This window comes from Opisthocomus hoazin, chromosome 17 (assembly GCF_030867145.1).
Source record: "Opisthocomus hoazin isolate bOpiHoa1 chromosome 17, bOpiHoa1.hap1, whole genome shotgun sequence".
Lineage (NCBI taxonomy): Eukaryota > Metazoa > Chordata > Aves > Opisthocomiformes > Opisthocomidae > Opisthocomus > Opisthocomus hoazin.
The window spans coordinates 4,198,957-4,216,221 of record NC_134430.1 but is presented as its reverse complement, the minus strand read 5'-3'; the positions used below and the strand labels follow the sequence as shown (position 1 = coordinate 4,216,221).

The following is a 17,265-nucleotide window of genomic DNA, read 5'->3' as shown; positions in this document are numbered from 1 at the left end:
TGAGCTGGAAATGACTCGGAATCATTATGCAGGGTGATGTTTAACCTGTAGTCAAAATAAAACCAAATTTAAAAGAAACGCAGGAGTACCGATGTGAAAGGTACAGTAACATTTAATAGCATCTCGGAAGACAACACTGGTTATAAACTTGCTTTTTGGCAGGAAAACAAAATGCACTTGGTCCAGGTTGCAAAAAAGCCAACTCAAAGAGGAAAGGTAAGACAGCATCGGCTGTTCTGGAGCAGCCCCGAGCCGTTACCGCTCACGAGTGAGCCGTGGCATCACATGGCAGCGGAGGGCAGAAGGAGCACACAGGTCCCACTGCTAGGCCCATCCATCCCCCAGGCAGCCTGCGAGTGACACTGGCCCCTGCAGGTGGGTCAGACCCCAGCTTTGTGCAGTATTTTTGCATTAAAACAAAATCAAACAAAAATCAACTTAGTTGCCATGATCTTTGCAGTTGCGCTAAAGAAAAAAAGAAAAAAAAACAAAGTGAGGCAGCAGGATTTACAATTTTAACAGCAACTGGGAAAAGTAGGAAGTAACACACAACCCTAAGCCCTTCCCTCCTGAAGCAGCAGCTCTCCCTGCAGAGGAGAGGGCTGACGGACGGCTGCACTTCGCACAGCCCCAGAGGCTTTGCTGTTTACAGAGGCACTGGAAGCTGCTGTGTGAGCCAGGCCCAGCTTTGTTCACAGGCCATGCGCAGCGAGCATCAGACTTTCTTTGGATCTCTCTGAGATGATATGGGGGTTAGGCAGGAGAGAATCGTAGGCAGCTGCAGTGAGTAGTTTTGGTCATGGGTTTCCCTGTGCTGGGATGCACGTCGCCGTGCCAGGACGGCGCTGACAGCCTGGAAGTGAAGGTGGTCAGAGATGAGGGTGCTGAGGAATGCAAGTAGAGTCCAGGACGGGAGGGGAGCCCGGGCCTCAGGCCAGCTTCAGGAACTCCTGCAGGGTGTTTTGCTCCACCGCTTCCACAAAGAGCTCGTAATCCTGCAGGGAAAAACCACACGGTCGCTCACAAGGCAAGAGCGAGCTGTACGCTCCCGCCGGCCAGGCAGCACAGGGTCCCCTGAGCACACAGCACAAACTGGTTCACAGCGCGGTGACAGTCACAGGGAGGACAACTGGGCGAAGCAGGGACAGCCCTGCACAGCCCCGCTGCCCACAGTCACCCAGCGTCCCCCTGCCCAGGTCCCATTTTTCACAAGCCGCTGTGCTCCAAATGGCCATTAACCCTGGCAGCACCTTGTCCGTGCACCTCATGAGAAATGCCTTTTGAAAGGCATCTTGGTACCATTTGTAGCAAAAACAAGGGGATGGGATTACTGCCCACCACCCAGCCTCTGTGGTGCTTATCCCCTGCGCAGAGCACGAGCCTTACCCCGCAGTAGTGGTCTCCGTTGACGATCTGGGGTGGGATGGCTTTGGGGTTGCCAGCCTTGGCCCTCATCTCCTCCCGGAGAGCGTTGTCCTGGGAGATATCCACCAGCTCGTACTTGATGTTTTTCCCATCGAGGATTCTGGTTACTTCGCTCTGTTGGGATTTGATCTGGAACCCGGGTAGGGAAAGCAGGTTATGGGGAGCTGCTGGAGAGGAGCCCAAAGGGTGGGCACGCACCCCAGCGTGCCAGCCACCCTCATCACAGCGCTCACAGAGCAACCGCTGCTCACAGGCCACGGCCCAGACCCCACCCGCCCACGGGGCTCGGCCCTGCATAGGGGGGGACACCCAGCACGGATTCAGGGGACGATGGGGATGGCACAGGGTGAGCAGGGATGGGGACACCCGGGATGGGGCTGGGGGCTTCGCGGCTCCACGGGGAAGAGACGCCCAGCCCAGTGAGGGGGAACCCCGGAGCGCCCAGCCCTGCCCCGCCACTCACCTCCCGGGATCCGGTCACCGAGGTGCTGTAGACCTTGAGAGTGCTCATGCTGCGATCGCGGCCGCTCCCAGCGCTCAGCCCGACGGAGGGAGGCAAGGAGGGAGGGAGGGAGCGGCCGCCCCGCCGCCGCCCGGCATGTGACTGCGGGGACCAATGGGGCCGGCGGGCCCGGGCATGCGGCGTCGGCGGGGACCGGCCCCGGCCCGGCCCCGGGAGCCGCCGCCCCCGCCCCGGCCCCCCCCCAGGACGGCTTCGCGCGGGGGGAGCTGAGCAGATTCATTTTATACTCAGACTACTCGGTGCGAACAAGCGGGCGAGACAAAGGCCGGTGTGAACGCGCCGCGCCCAAGGCGCCGGGGGGGGCACCGGGCAGGGCACCGGGCAGGGCACCGGGCAGTCGGGGTGCTCTGCAAAGCCAGGCCCCCAGACTTCCCCCACATGGAGAGCGGCAGTCCCACGCGGCAGATGGGATCACCACCTTAGCCAGATGGGATCACCAGTTCTGCAGGAGGGCGACGAGGGGACATTTCCCCGCAGAGAGGAACACATGGCCTGGGCAGCCCCGCAGCCCCAAGCGTCAGCCGAGATGGTCTCAGCCATGATCTCGGGGGCAGAGAGCAAATGTGTCCCCCCATGGCACCTGGGAACAAGATCTTGCACCCCAAAGAGAATGCGGGGAAGGCGATGGTACTAAATACTAAAAGTGTCACAGCCGGTGCTGCTCTGCACCCCAGTGCCTGGCGAGCTCCCAGCAGCCGGAACACACAACTTCAAGAAACAGCTTTGGCCCACATTTAGCCCAGTACATGGCACCAGCAACCTGGGAACAGAAACAGCCAGAAACAGAACACACCAGATGCAGAAAGAACATGGCAGGCAGCTGGCTGCCCGGCAAACGCTGCTGCGCTCTCGCCCCGTGCCGCGCAGGGCGTAGCTCGGGACAGCAAACCAACCCATTTATTGCCACCATCACCCATGGCAGCCAAACGCTAAGAACAAAACAGATTTGGTCTTAAATTTTAACACAAAGGAATAACGAAAGCATTTCTCCCAAACCGAGGGCTTGCAGCCACAACATGAACCAGAAGCAACCAAATGGACAGAAGTTTCAGCAGTATCTTCCCCATTATATAAACCAACTTCTTATCTTGCAATTCAGCTGAAAACCAAAAGAGTTCCGCCCTCAGCACCACAGCGTTGTCACAAGCAAGCACTCAGTAAAGTTGCCACTACGGTTAAGGAGGGTTGTGACAAAGTGAACCACATCCTACACCAATTTACTCAGAAACCCCATTATTTCGCAGAGGAGCAGGGAGCCCCCAGAGAACAGGGGGCAGGTCTACCACAAAGCCCGAGTGGGCACTGCCTGGCAGGCAGCAGGGAGAGCTCTCAGATGCAGCTGTACCTTCCCTGCCGTGGTAGGACCAGAATGGCTTTCTCCTCATCAAGTAGTGAGCAGAGAGCCAAGCAGCAGGGTCCCTGGGGGCACAGAGGCTCTCTGTGGCTCTGGCAGGGGCTACAGGCATTCGAGGCTCCCCAGGATTGTTTTGCAATGGCTCTAAAGGTGGCTACGAGAAACAGCCGTTCCCCACCCTGCCAGGGGATGCATCAGGCATGAAGCAGCACGGGGACAGGAGGTTTCTCTAGCACATTAAGGCACTTCAGCATCGATCCGCTTCCTCTGCGGTCTGAATCACACCCACGCACAGAGTGCTGTTTCAGGGGGGATAAAAGGCTTAAGGCTTCTGGGGTACCAGTGCCCAGGGGGAGTGTTTTCAGAGTTGTCTTTGTTGCTCTATTCCCCAGCTCCGGCTGCATTTACCTGAGGAAAGCAGGGCCTGCTCCGTGACTGGCTACACAAGCACCCAAGCCATAAGTGTGCGCACAGCATCCAAGGAGCCTGTAGCACCTCGACGTAATTAGCAGTAGTATAACTGGCACACCTGCTTGCCTCTGAAGGCCACAGATATCCCCTGAACACTCTGATAATCCTCTGGTCTTACCAGTCACACAGGATCTGCGCAGAGAATTTATCAGAAAGACCAGGGCATACATTTCCCTTCAGTGATGATTTTAACTGTTGCATTTGCATGTTCAGCATTTGACATGCCTGGAAGGCAATTCAGAATTCATCTCCCAGCATCAGAGACCACACCAGCTCCAGCAAACACCACATAAACACATTCCACAACATCAAAGCTACTGCAAAGCCCAACACTGAAGCCCTGAACGATTCCAGTCAGCAGCTAAACACTTCTGGCAACAACACCCCGATTTCTCACAGATTGGATAAGTCACACATCTTGTACCCGAGCAAAGGGATGGTAAAGTGCTGAATAGGTTCTGGGGTGTAGGAGCTCTGGACTCCCGAGGGTTTCAAGTCTTCTTTTCCTGCCTTACTTTGGGGAGCATTCTTTACTGGGTGATGCAGTTGTCTCCCATGTCCTGAGCGTATCTGTCAGATATTGCCGTCCTTAAGTCCTCCACCTCTTTGTGAAGCTGTTTTACCTCCACCAGTTTCTTTGCAAGTCCATCAGGGCTCAGCAAGTCGTCCTTCTCCTTAGCAGAGCACTGCACAGCTGTGGAGTCAGAGAAAGGAGTTACCTCACAAGCAATTCTGACCAAGGATCACACACATTTGCAAGCGAGCCAGAAAAACCAATGCACATTTGCAAAAGAGCTACTACTTAACATTTAGTTATTACAGCACGCACCTTTAGAGCTAGCTAACCACAGAAAGAAGGTTCACAATCCCAGAAAGATAAGAACCTTCCATGCTACACTGCGAGTTATTTGATTTTGCCGCAGCTCTGCCATCGCTCCACACACTTACAGCGAATGCCCAGGAGCAGGGAGAGGTTGGGATCCTTGCCCTGAGCCCTCTGAGTGACAATGCTGTAGACAGACTGCAGATCCTGCAGACAGCTGGCCAGCTCGCCGTGCAGCTCCTGGGCGAGGCGGGCTGTCTCAGCAGGCAGCGGCTGGGTTGCTAGTTCTGCCTGCCGGAGTCGCTCCTGAAGGGTCAGGTTCTTCTCAATGAGATCCTGATTCTGCACTGAAAGCTGAACAAAGGGACACAGGAGGTTAGCAGTCACTTGGTACAGAACCAGCACGCTTAAAGCAACTTAATGCAACTGCTGGATGATGATGGGAGCCCTGAGGCCAGGAAGAGCTGGTTTACATCAAGCCCTCCAGATTCTCACCAGATAGCTGTCAGTCCTACAGGGTGCAAGCTTTCAGCTTTCGTGGCTCAGACAGCGAGCGCAGCATGACACTGCCCTGTCCCTGCTGAGGCATGATGCAACAACAGAAGCTTCCAGGAGGCTGTGCACCAGCCGCTCGCCCCAACGGTGGCCATCCCTTCGCCTCAAGGGCTGCCATTGTGCTTGGCTTCCTTTAGGCTTTAGCATGGGGCTCAGCCCTGCCCTCTAGCCAGGGCTGCAGTCATTTGGACTCCTGCTCACCACCTTGCTGCCCCCAGATGGCAAGCTCAGCATCCTCCACCACAACCGGCAGCCCCAGCTGAAGTTCCCAAGGTAGAAACTGCTTTTCTCCTCCTGCTTTTGACCAGTGAAGAGCTCCTTTCAGAGCACTGACAGTGCAACTGATTGAGAGGAAGCAGGAGAGGTTGTGCTGCTGACTGCAAATTAAGGGCCTCGCTAAAAGCACCCATTGTTCATTCAACTGCTATGCTCCGGCACTCTAAACACACCCGCTCTGACCTCTTTCACAGCGGTCCGGAGCTGCTGCAGTGCGTTTTCTCTTCTCATCGCCTCCTCTTTCAGAGCCTGGCTTGTCCCCTCTTCCTGGGCCACCTGTTCTTCCAGGTTCTGGAACAGACCATGGGAAAGCAGTCAGTCTAACTCCCTTCACAGCAGATTTTCATTTCTAGGTCCCTCCACAGTCACCTCTCACCTTTACTTCCAAGGACAACTGCTCCATCTTCTTCTGCTGTTTGTCCACAATCTGGAATCAGAAGCAGAGGCATCAGAACTGGCCACGCAGCCCCAGTAATGCCACCAGGATTTCTCCTTTAACAGGAGCGCATCCCCTCTCCTCCTCTTTCCTGTCCACCTACTGCTTTAATCATTGCCTCTGTTTGTAGTGGACTTAGATTCCCTGATGAAAGGCACCTGATAAAAGGCACCATTAGAATCATCAGCTAAAAACAGACTGGAGAAGTTGCATTCTTGTGGTTTTCCTCTCCCCTCTTCTGCATTATGCGACTTCTCTGCAGTGTTACTGTAGGAGTGCATGGCTATCACACCAAGAACAGCTTTTAAAACCCCTCAGTCTGGTATTCCAGGAACTGCTGCTTCAGTACAGTTATGACTGCCTATGACTGCAAAACTTCCCGATTTCATTGCAGTGCCTGGTGTGACTCAGTGGAAGGAAAAAACGTGTGATTCCCAGTTGGCACGGCCTGTTACCTTCCTGAGGCAGTCACATTCTTTCTTCAGAGAGTCATTTTCTATTTTCTGTTTCTCCCCATCCTGGACAGGGGGTCCTCTCTCTGCATTCTTTCCACACTGCTGCACCTTGTCCTGCAAGCTGAAATTAGCAGAACACCATGGAAAACCAGCTTTATTTGGGGTGTTTCCCTCACTGAACAATACGAGGCGGTGAATGATTTTCACATCAGGTGTCAGTCTTGCCCTCTTTTCATCCCAGCTTGCAAACTGCCAGGGCTGTGAAGGAAGAAATCCCTCTCCCTCAACACAGCCCTGCACATGACACTGGCACATTTGCAGAGATGCAACGATTGCAGATTACATAGATCCATTTTGCAAGGAGTTACAGTTGAGAGCAATAACCCGAGGACATAGACAAACCCAGGTGACAAAACAGGGGCCCCTTCTTTCAGCCACCTGGTTCTGCTCCCACCCTCCACTGTTGGCAGGCAGAATTTGAACACGGCATTTTGGCAAGCACTCACGTAATCAGCACAAATCCACGGTAACCTGGTTCTGACAGGTGCGACTGGCTGTGCTGAACCATCACTGCTCTGGTACAGTGATTACTTTAGTGCTAAGATGAAGTTGATTCTAATTCTCCAGATTTTTACCTGCGCAGAGTGGAAAGAAGCTCCAGCTCCTTGTGTTTTTGGGTTTCTAGCTGCATCTCTTGCTCCCTGAAAGCAGCCCGGACATCTCCGAGCTCCGTTTCCAGTGCCAGCACTGTTTCCTGCATAGCAGTATTCTTCAGTTCGGATTCCTTCAGCTGCAACAAAGACCATCACAAGACTGTACAGACCTCCCAGGGTTTTCACCACACGCACCATGTTTCAACTACACTTGCAAGGCAGATTTTTACTACCTATGTGGCAACTCTCAGCTATAGCTCAGAACATTCCTCCACCAAAAAGGCCAGACCACGACTTTACCTGGGCAGCTGCACAGGGGATTATCTGCAGCTGCAGAAAAGCCACCCAAGCAAGTATGCAAAGAACTAGCATCACAACTCAGAGGAAGTTTTACCTTCTGACTCTGTTTCTGGTGGTCCTCCAGGGTTGGTAGATCAGCCAGGTATCGTTCCAGGGTCTCAATTCTCTGTTGTCTCTCTCTGTTTTGTTCAGATTCCTTCTGGCATTTCTTTTTAAGGTTATTTATGTGTTTGTCTCTTCCCTTCACCTGCAGGTACAGTCATATACAAGTTTAGTCTATATAGTTTCTTGTCCATTCTTCAGTCCTCTGTAAGCCCACTCATTTACCTTTTGGTACAGCACTCAACACCAAAATACAAGATCACCTTAACTCAGCAGCATTTCTGCTCACTTAGCTAAAGACAGGCTTCTTCCCTGGTTAAAAGAAGAGGTACTGAAATAGTTCTAACTGCAGCAGGAAGGGCTTTTGCTTATAAACCAAAGAATTCTACAAGGAGATCAGAAAATGCCTACAATAACACATTGCCACAGAAAACTTTCCACCCAGGCACTACATTGACTTTTACCTTCTTGCAGAAAAAAAAAGTCACCTTCCCATCTCTAGAGCAATGGTATCATACCCTTTCTTCCTGTTTCTTTAACTCCTCTGCATGTTTCTGCATCATTTCCTTCAGCGACTCCCGGATCAGCTTCGCATCCACCTCTGTAGCAGCCAGTTTTCTCTCCAATTCAATCTTCTCCTTACTGAGGGATTCAGTCTTCTCTGTGAACTGTGCTCGAAGAAATGTGTTCTCCCGCTGCAGCTCCTGCAAACAGAGACACCCTGAGACTTCTGTCCATCAGAGCTAACAGTCACAACTGGCACTAACCAGCTGCGCTGCCTCCAACCTGTGGTCTCAGCCCTCCTAACTCCCACACATCATTTAGCCCATCTTGGATACTGCAGTATCTGAAACAGCACTTGTCAGTGCTGTCAGGCGTTTGCATCACTAGCACAGCTTCTAAACAAACTGTAGTGCTTCAGGGCTTGAAATCTCAAGTCACAGAAGATCTCAGAGCTGACAGGTTATTGGGACTCCACACAAAGGATAAATTTTACTCTGCATAGCCCTCCTACTCAGGAAACTCCTAATGAGAAGTGGTAGGGCCATTGGATTCAACACATTTCTTACAGACACCCTGTTGCACCCAATTACCTGCATTCTCAACATGTAGGCATCTCCGTAGGGTGCTGGACAGCCAAGCAGGGCACTGCGAACCTGTAATTCACTTTCCCGAACCTTCTGCTCTAACTGGGATATGTGTTGCCTTTGTCTGTGAAAAGAAAAAAAAGCAGTAATAGACTTTTCTGAAACGTACATCTTGTTTTCAGTGGTAGCAGAGAGCAATACAACATGAATAGTGCCGCACCAGCACCCTAGTGCTCCATACAGTGACCAGCAGAACAGAAAGACAACTCTGCAACTCAGAATTGACCTGCAGAGAAGTAATCCGAAAGATGTCCATTTCAATTTTTTTTTTTTTTTTTTTTTTTTTTTTTTTACAATTGGTGTTAACTTTTCTTCCCTCCCTTCAGAGCTTCACCCCCGGCAATGATTACAGATAAAACACAGAAGCCTTGCATGCTTTGGAGGATCCAGCTTGGCTGTGGAGCTTAGGAGTAAAATGAACAGACAGAGGACTCAAAATGAGCAAGCCAAAGAAGTATTCACAGTCCAAACGCCGAAGGTAGTTTTCTTTAGGACTTTTTCAAAAAGCTTACAGACCACTAGCTTTAGTTATGAGAAGTGTTGTTTGCCAGCCCCAAAAATCACAAAGAATACATTTAAAATAAAGATCTCAAAGAACTCCCAGAAAGTTCTCGAACGAAAAGGCAGTAGCTTTGACATTCCAGATAATCATGATACAAACAGAAATCTTTATCCCCTATAAAACACAGTAAACCATAATGAAAATCGATATATTTGAACCCTTCAGGATCTATCCTACTTCCAACAGAAAGGGGAGGAGAGCTGTTCTCAAAGGTCATTATGTTGATGTTTGCAATCAATAAAGCTCAGCTGGGTAAGAGGGACTCTGAGATGCAAGCTTTCCTTGGTACTTTCAAAAAGGAAATGCACTGGAGTCCTTAAACCATGTCAGTATCAAACTCTCACCTGTCAATGAGAAGCTCTTTCTCCTTGAGTAGGTTTTCATTGGAGTTCAGGATATTGATCCACTGGGCTAGATCAGGTGTAGGCAGCGAAGGAGAATACATCGAGGGATGGTGGCAGGCGCCTCCATTTTGTAACTGAAAGAGGAGACAAAACAAGGAGGGAGAGGTTTTTGCTCCACAGAGGTAGTTGCAACATTGCTAGAGCTATTTCGCACACTGTGTGCTCATCTGCATGCCAGGACGTAGCTATTTCAGTCTCCATTGATGTCCAAGAACAAGTAACTTTGCCCAAGCACAACTGGAGATTAACAAATAATTTTAGATCACTGTGCTAGCTCGCTGGAAACAATTTGTCTCCATTAGAGTACAGCTAGAGGGAGGTGATAAACAAGCTTCCCATCTAATAAACTGCAGTTAGTTTTACACATCTTTTAAGAAAGACTCTACTTCCTAACTGTAGATACAGAATACAATTATTCTAGAAACTGTAAGAACTTCTTGGCATGCTTTTTCTTTCCAGTTTCTTGTGGATGGGATATTTCACCTCTTGATCCGAACCGTTGTGCAGGGCTGTAACATCACACAGGGCTGCTCTACATAAGCAGCACATCGTATGATACCTGTGACACCACAGATTGTAAAAACAGATCCCTAAGAGACTTTCAGTGTAAGACAGGGAGAAGCATGAGACATTTTCACCCTTGCTTCATAAGCCTGGGACAATGATTCATGACTAAAGAGGCAGGAAGGGTTTCAAACTCATATGTTCACACAAGCAGCTCCCTACCTGCATTTGCTCTATTTGCAACTGTACTTTCTCTAGCTGTTGTTTCCAAGCACTGAGCTCGCAGGCCCTCTCATGCGGATGTAGCATGCAGGCTTCTGGCATCCATGCTCGAGATGAAGGAGGTACAGGTTTTGAAAACAAACTGTTGGCCTGGAGTCCTGGGGACATCAGTCTGCTCCCACTCGGCCACGTTCCGTCCTGAGGCTCACAGGCTCCTTTAGCCCCTGATGCTTGCTTGCTCTCTGGCAGCACTTTATAATGGTCCTTTGCTGCCTCAGCCGCCCCAGAGTTTGGACTGAACTTCTGGAACCTGCGGAGAGGGTCAGTGCACAAACTATCCAGAAAGAGAGACTGGTTAAGGGTGTGCTCAATGGCAGGGGTGTCAAACTTCCACGTATCTTCTGTTCTCATGTGATCAGAAACAGGATTCCAGGATTGCTCGAAAGCCTTTTCCCCTGCAGTCCTGTAGAGATGCAAGAGTTCCCTGGATGGTACCTGAGAAGACTTCCCGGCATTAAAATCTCCACTTCTGACAAGCCCTGCGTGTTCAGAAGCAGATCCTGGCATAGCAGTTTTTGAAGTATGCTGCGAACGGTTCTGGTCTCCTGCAGAACACAGCTTGGAGGGCGAGGCACCCAGTGTAGAAGGCATAACATGGGCTGTTGGGATCGTCACTTGGGTTTTGATGGGCTGGAATGAGGAACCGTTACTGGAATTACAAGAGTCTAGGGAAAGAAGAAGAGCGATGCTTTAATTACAATCCTGAACAACCATTCCTCTGCTGAAAAACTTTCCTAAAGATTTTAAAAAGCGGTTCTTTCCCCCCCCAAACATGTCCTCCTAAGCAGCAGCAAGACTAAGGCACACCTGTGCTCCCCTCTACAACTACAAGTTTCAGGATCCTGCCGACATTTTCCTCCCACTGTAAACCACAAGGAGAATCCAAGTTTAGTTCAGTACACGTTTTTAATCCCTTGCTTCTAAGCTACTCTAGTATAAACTTAAATCAATAAGGTTATCTTTCTATAGGTTTAGAAATCAAGTCCTTTAAATTGAATAAAAAGGCTGAAACTTACTCAGCTGAACACTGAGACCTCGATTCTGTCCCGCCCGTCCCGCAGCTCAGCGACTGAACTGTAACCAAAGCTAACTGGAGCCTTCACTAAGCCCATGGTGAGCTTCAAACGTAGCTGAACACTAGATCACCGAGCAGCTGACCTTCGAACTCCTCCAGGACGCTGCAGCAAAAGAGCTTTTTCTAGAGGCTAGAGTAATGGCTCTCGCCTTCATGCCATAGGAAATGAGGCGAGTTCAGCACACGCACCCCAGCGTGAGCCTGTCCTGTCACACGGGCACCAAACCTGGCCACATGGAAATACGGGGTTATTCTTAGCAACTCTCAGATTTCAATACAGCAACAGTGAGAGCTGAGACAGGAAAACAGCGAAGTGCCTGTTCCCACTCCTCGTCCTGATACATTGTATATCACAGTAATTCCAGAATTCTCCCAGATACACAAACTTGTTTTTTTCATTGGTTTGGCTGAAGGCCCGTCCCTGCACGATGTTTCTTCAATCCAACATCAGGATGGAAGGTTACCCTTCCACTTGTTTGTAACCTCAAAGCATTGTTACAAGAAGAATTAAAAGGTTACAATTTGAATAGGATTAAAACCAGATTCTGCAAAGACTGCCACCAAATTGCAGGAAAACTATCACAATAAAGGCACAAGACCCTGTCCTCAAAAATGAGCAGGAGGGGGAGAAAGTCCCTCAGACATTACTTGGCTGTGCCTAGGAACTCCACAGAACACCATGCTACCAAGCAGTCACAAGCACGTTCACCTTGGCAAGCAGAAGGCACAGTATAACTTCCTTTCACAGCCCCTAAATTTATACTCCAGTATCACTATCAGGAACTCGAGTTCTCTGACCAGCACGCCACGTGCGGATGGTGCAATCAGTTCCTTGAGTGTACTAAGGGTTGTCACAACATTTCTCACTAACGTACTGACCTGAACGTCAGCGTGCTTCAGCCAGCTGTCGGTGCTGCAATTCAGCCTCCGCTCTTACAAACAAGGCCACAGCATCACAAATGTTCAGAAGGGCAATTTCCGAAAGAACCGTCATTATCTCCCCTGCCCTCAGTGTGCAGCTGGATGTTTTATTATCCTGAGAGAGGCTAGACAGGACACTTAAACATGTGCTCTAGTAATATTTCTAGCAATATTTCCACAAAAGCCAGACTTTCTAAAAAGCCTTCATTCCAACTCACACATTATTAAGACCTATGGCTCATTCAAAAGGCTCATGGCAGCTTGTGAAACACATGAATGTGTGAAGTGCGCTGTTTTCAAGAACAATACAAACTTCCTCACTGCTGAAGGAAGAATCAGTAAATCAACAGTCATTTATACCACTTTCACAAATGAAGATGAAAATACAGGTGGAAAGGGCTGCTGGGACAAGCAATCTCACAGAATGCACCTCAGCTGAGGGCAAGGCTGCAGCATGCTTCAGTGAGAAGCACACAGCTCTAACTGAGGAGACTTGCACACAAAGGCACACTGATCTGAAGTCCCTAGAGGCACCTGCAAATTATTTCTTTAAAAAAAAAAATCACACAGCAGACTTGCTGATAAATCACTTGTTGGTCAGTATGAACCAGCAAATCACCAAGGTGGCTCCTTCAGTCAGTTAAAAATGCTTACTACAGTTAGAAGATAACCAAACCTGCTTAGAGAAACAGCAAGTCTCTTAATCACTTGTTTATATCTCAGGCAGCACATCTGTGTGCTGAGGCACTGGTTTTGAAATAGTCTCCAAACATCTTTGCAGATTCTGCTCTCCAAGTTTTGCATTCTAGGGTTCAGTAATACCAGGCTATTTAATGCTTGTCCTTCTAAGAAAATATCAAGTCTTTGGCTGTTACTGTGTCCCATGCTGACCATCACCTTCTGTGCTGTCTGAGCAGGAGGTCCCAATGCCCCCATCCCCGCTGTCAGCCACGCTTGAAGAGCGACTGACATGGCTCTGGAACTTCACAGACAACATAGGCGTCTTCCAGTCAGTCTCCAAGAAATTACTCTTCTGACTGGTGCTGGGATCTGCAGAGAAAGAGCCAGGGATAATTACATTTTAGCCAACAGACTGAAAAAACGTTTAATACACCTAATTAACCCATATCCAATTACCCACGCTACAAAAACCCAGACTGATCCTTGCTTGACTCCCCATGTTGTTGCTAAAGAAATCTCTTTTCCAAAAGGAAATGGCAGCAAATACAGGAAGTCAAACAGTATCAACAGGAGACTGAAAATCAGTCTTATTATGGAAGTCAGAATGCAAAAGCAGTAAATTATATTCCCATTGATGTGTTTGGCAATACTACACCCAGCTGATGCTCTGGTACTCGAACTAAGAAGAGCAGCAGCACTGGCACACAGCAAAACTGGTTAAATTAATGATACATTTTTGCATTAACTGTTAAGCACTCTTCCAGATTCATCAGTTATCAATCCAGAGACAGGTTTGTTATGAAATTATTCTCTACTCTTGCAAACCCATGCCGCTCTTACTTTGCGGGAATAAGACATTGTTTTTTCAATAAAAAGCTTTCAGTAAAGAACTCTTCTCAGGGCCACATGTCTCCTCAGAGAAACTGAAACAGGATCCGACAGCAGAAGGGCTTTAAAGAAAGGACTGTGCTTACCTGATGGATTGTTCTGCTGGAGCCTCAGGTCCGGATGTTTCTCAAGAGCAGCCATCTTATCTATCCACTGAAGCACAGGACAATAAATAAAAATCATATTTCAAGTCAGTATAAACCAAACCCTGCTCCCACTAACCAAGCAAAGGGTATGTACACATCAGCTACTCTTCATTCAGAGTAACACAGTATTTCATATTTAATTAGCATCTCCTCCCAAGAATGTATCTGTTTCAGCCCCACAACAACAGAGTCAATGCTTAAAAACCCCATGCAGTTATTGCAGGTTTTCTTCATGCCTGAGAAATGAGGAGAGTTCCTGTTTGCAATATTCTCCAGGTATGCAGCAGCTCAGCAGTGCCTTTCAACTGGGGCATGTGTTATCCCCATCGTAGTTATTTATAGAGCATCAGTCACCATGGTACCTACACGCTGGCTTTACGTCTACAGAGACTAAAAATTTCCCTTTAAAAGTCTAACTCTAAACCAGTTCATTTCTGCCCTCTGTAGCGGTCACTGAGCAACTACATGCAGAAATGCAGTCATTCAAAACTTAGCATTGCTGATCCATAAATGGCAATCATTATCTGTCCAGAGCTTTGGTTTAATTTATCTGCTTATCTGAGTATTTCAGACAGTGAATTTCCTGTCTCTGATGTTGCAAATATAATTTATAGCTCTTCACTGTGGAAATTCAAGGCCTCTCTCCACTCCACTGGTCAAATACCAAATCCTTGATTGCCAGCTCTTACAGATTTTTGCCTGATTCAAACAGACCACAGAAATCGTTGATTCTTAGAAAGCATACACATACAGATCTTACAAGATAGAACAGAGACTGGGAATGCAATAGGATAGTGAACCAGAGGTAGCATTTCACTCAGACATATGAAGAAATAAAGCACTTCTAGCTAAACCTAGTGCTTTTTATGTTTAGTTTAGCTATGTTTCAGAAACTCCCGAGTTTAAACCTCAGTCTCCAGCACTACAGTCAGGCAGTCGTAACAGGGAAACTCAAGCGTGGGCTCTCGAAATACAGCAGACAAGGCAACCAAAGCATTCCCACCTCACTCCGCACCACCCTCTCACAAACACCCTCCCCATCCCGTAAACAGACCCTACAGAGCGGGTGGGAAGGGGCTAAATAAAAAAAAAAAAAAAAAAAACAAAAAAAACGAGGGAGCAGGAGGCAGGGGAGCAGCGGGGCCCCGATGCGCGGGGGAGCAGCGCTTTACCCGGCGGAGGGGGCAGAGCTCGGCGGGTACGCGGAGCCAAGGGAAGCCGGGGCAGCCCCTTCGCCTCCCGGGAGCGATTTGGCTGCAGGGAGGAGAGATGGGAAGGCGGTGGACCCCGGGTGGGGGGGGTGTGTGCAACCGCCTGGCAGGCGCAGCCTGACCCCGGGGGCCGGCCCCTGAGGAGAACAGAAGGGGGAACCGGTCCCTGAGGAAAAAGGGGGGGGGCAACCGGTTCCTGAGGAGAAAGGGGGGGGGCAACCGGTTCCTGAGGAGAAAATGGGGAAGGGGGGGCCTCGTCCCTGAGGAGAAAGGAGGTAGGGCGGGAAGGTCTCTGAGGAGACTGGGGGAAGAGGAGGCCGGTCCCTGAGGAGAAGGCGCCGGGGAGCTGCCCGGGCGGAGGAGGAGGGCTGGTTTCACCGAAGGGGAGCACACGACGGGCACTGCCCGCCCTGAGAAGCTCCCAGCCGAGCCCGACCCACTCACCTGGCTCCGCCGCGGAGACCGCGCTGCGGCGCGACCGTTAGAGCCGCCTGGGGGGGGAGTGGCAGGAGGAAAGGGGCAGGGCCCCGCCCGCCTTTCCCTGCCCCGCAGCCTATCGGGCTCGCCGGCCCCGCCTCTTCCCCTCTTTCATTGGCTCTCCCGAACGCTCATCCCCGCCCCGCAACTTGGCGGAGGCAAACCGCGAACAGTCCCTTGAAAGAGCGGCGCCGTGCGGTCTCCCCGCGCATGCGCAGTGCCTACCGCGGCCGCGCCGTCCGTGAGGGGACCGGGCGGGGAGCGGGGCCGGCGAGGCCCGCATACCCCCCTACCCCCCCCGCCGTTGCCCCGCGTTCCCTCGCCCCACACAGGCTCCACGGCCCCCGCAACCAGCCCAGTCCCCCAGGCTGAGGGGCGAGGGCAGCGCAGCCCCCCCCCCAGGCTCACCCCGCTCGGCCTAAGAGGTCAGCGCTGCCCCGGGAGCCGGCGAGGCCGCGGCCGCTGGGCCCCGCGTTACGCCAGGCCGCACCGGGGCCCCTCCCGCGCGTGGCGCGGGGTCACCTTCCCCGACTGGAAGCCACCGGCAGAGAGGCCCCGGGCGGCAATGGGCACCGCGTCCCTGGTGTGGGGCCTGGCGCTGGGCCCCGCGGGCTGGGCACTGCTGCTGGCGGCCACGGCCACGCCGCGGTGGCGGGAGCTGCCCGAGAGGCCCGGTTACCCCCGAGACCTCTCCTTCAGCGACGGCCTCTGGGAGAGCTGCGTCGAGACGCTGGGCCAGCCGGGCCCGCTCTGCCGAGCCCTCCCAGAGGACACAGCCCTGTTCTGGCCCGTGCTGGCGCTGAGGGCGGCCGCCGTGGGCTCGCTGCTGCTGGGGGCCATGGCGTACGGCCTGGCCGTGGCAGGGGCACGCTGCTGGGCCCCCTCGCCACGGCCTGGGCTGGTGGTCGCTGCCGGGCTCCTGTTGACGCTGGCGGGCGCCGCGTACCTGGGTGCTGCTTCCTACGTGGCTCATCAGGTGCTGGAGGAGTCAGCCAGCCCGCAGACCCCCCCAGCAGACCGCTTCCACCTGGGGACGTGTCTCTACCTGGGCTGGAGCGGCGGAGGGACAGAGGTGCTGGCTGGCATCTGCCTGGCCAGCAGCTTCTGCGGGAAGAGGGGCTTGGCGACGAGGCCGGCCGCTGCCCCGTACGAGGTGGATTACTGAGGCGCTGGGGTGGAGTGGTTCCTGCCGCGAGCGTCACGGGATGATGCTCCTCAGCCTCCCGCCGTGGCTGTGCTGCACCCCTGGACACCCCTCGGACCATCGCTGGGTGGAAGAGGTGGGTCCATTCCCCATCTTACTTCCTCATCTGTAATTTTTCACTTAAAGCAAGCTGGTATCGATGCTTTCTTGCCTGTTACTTGATTGTGCTTTAATCCTTACGCAGGGTTTAGCCTCTGCAGCCAAATAAAGAGCGTCCCCATACCCAGCCATAGCATGCCTGTAAGGGGCTGGGTGGCACAGGGAGGAGCAGGACCCCCCCGCCATTGCCAGGCTGACCACATCTCCTTCCCCCTCCTGCCCCATGCCCTCCCCTTGCCCCTCGTGAGCTGCACAAAGCCCCGCAGCACCCCAGTCCTCCCCAGGACCCC

General features: G+C 51.6%; 2 protein-coding genes across 7 annotated transcripts; both read right to left on the bottom strand.

The window, feature by feature from the left end:
* Nucleotides 1-94: 94 nt before the first annotated feature.
* On the bottom strand, nt 95-2,079 carry SH3BGRL3 (SH3 domain binding glutamate rich protein like 3). The gene is given in 4 exon segments (XM_075438238.1): nt 95-995; nt 1,387-1,554; nt 1,889-1,995; nt 1,998-2,079. Coding segments are annotated over 4 exon segments (408 nt in total). The 5' UTR covers nt 2,065-2,079; the 3' UTR covers nt 95-929.
* A 666-nt stretch (nt 2,080-2,745) lies between these two features.
* CEP85 (centrosomal protein 85) lies at nt 2,746-15,700 on the bottom strand. 6 transcript variants are annotated; one of them, XM_075438229.1, is made up of 14 exons: nt 15,640-15,700; nt 13,925-13,991; nt 13,167-13,319; nt 10,214-10,938; nt 9,428-9,561; nt 8,468-8,585; nt 7,892-8,077; nt 7,366-7,518; nt 6,954-7,108; nt 6,319-6,439; nt 5,804-5,854; nt 5,611-5,718; nt 4,722-4,950; nt 2,746-4,467 (listed from the first exon to the last, which is right to left on the bottom strand). In XM_075438229.1, the coding sequence occupies exons 2-14, from the start codon at nt 13,977-13,979 to the stop codon at nt 4,304-4,306; spliced, it is 2,352 nt and encodes a 783-aa protein (XP_075294344.1). In that variant the 5' UTR covers nt 13,980-13,991; nt 15,640-15,700; the 3' UTR covers nt 2,746-4,303. The 6 variants fall into 6 exon arrangements, with proteins under 6 accessions (XP_075294344.1, XP_075294345.1, XP_075294347.1 ...); XM_075438230.1 differs by lacking the exon at nt 15,640-15,700 and adding an exon at nt 14,221-14,295; XM_075438232.1 differs by lacking the exons at nt 13,167-13,319; nt 13,925-13,991; nt 15,640-15,700 and adding an exon at nt 12,228-12,754.
* Nucleotides 15,701-17,265: the final 1,565 nt, after the last annotated feature.

Coding starts and splice junctions, on each gene's coding strand:
- CEP85 (XM_075438229.1), bottom strand. CDS start 13,979: ATGGCTGCTCTTGAGAAACATCCGGACCTGAGGCTCCAGCAGAACAAT. Junction 10,939..13,166: donor CTGCTCAGACAGCACAGAAG/GTGATGGTCAGC, acceptor TTCTTTCCCTAG/ACTCTTGTAATTCCAGTAAC. Junction 7,519..7,891: donor TAAAGAAACAGGAAGAAAGG/GTATGATACCAT, acceptor CTGTACCTGCAG/GTGAAGGGAAGAGACAAACA.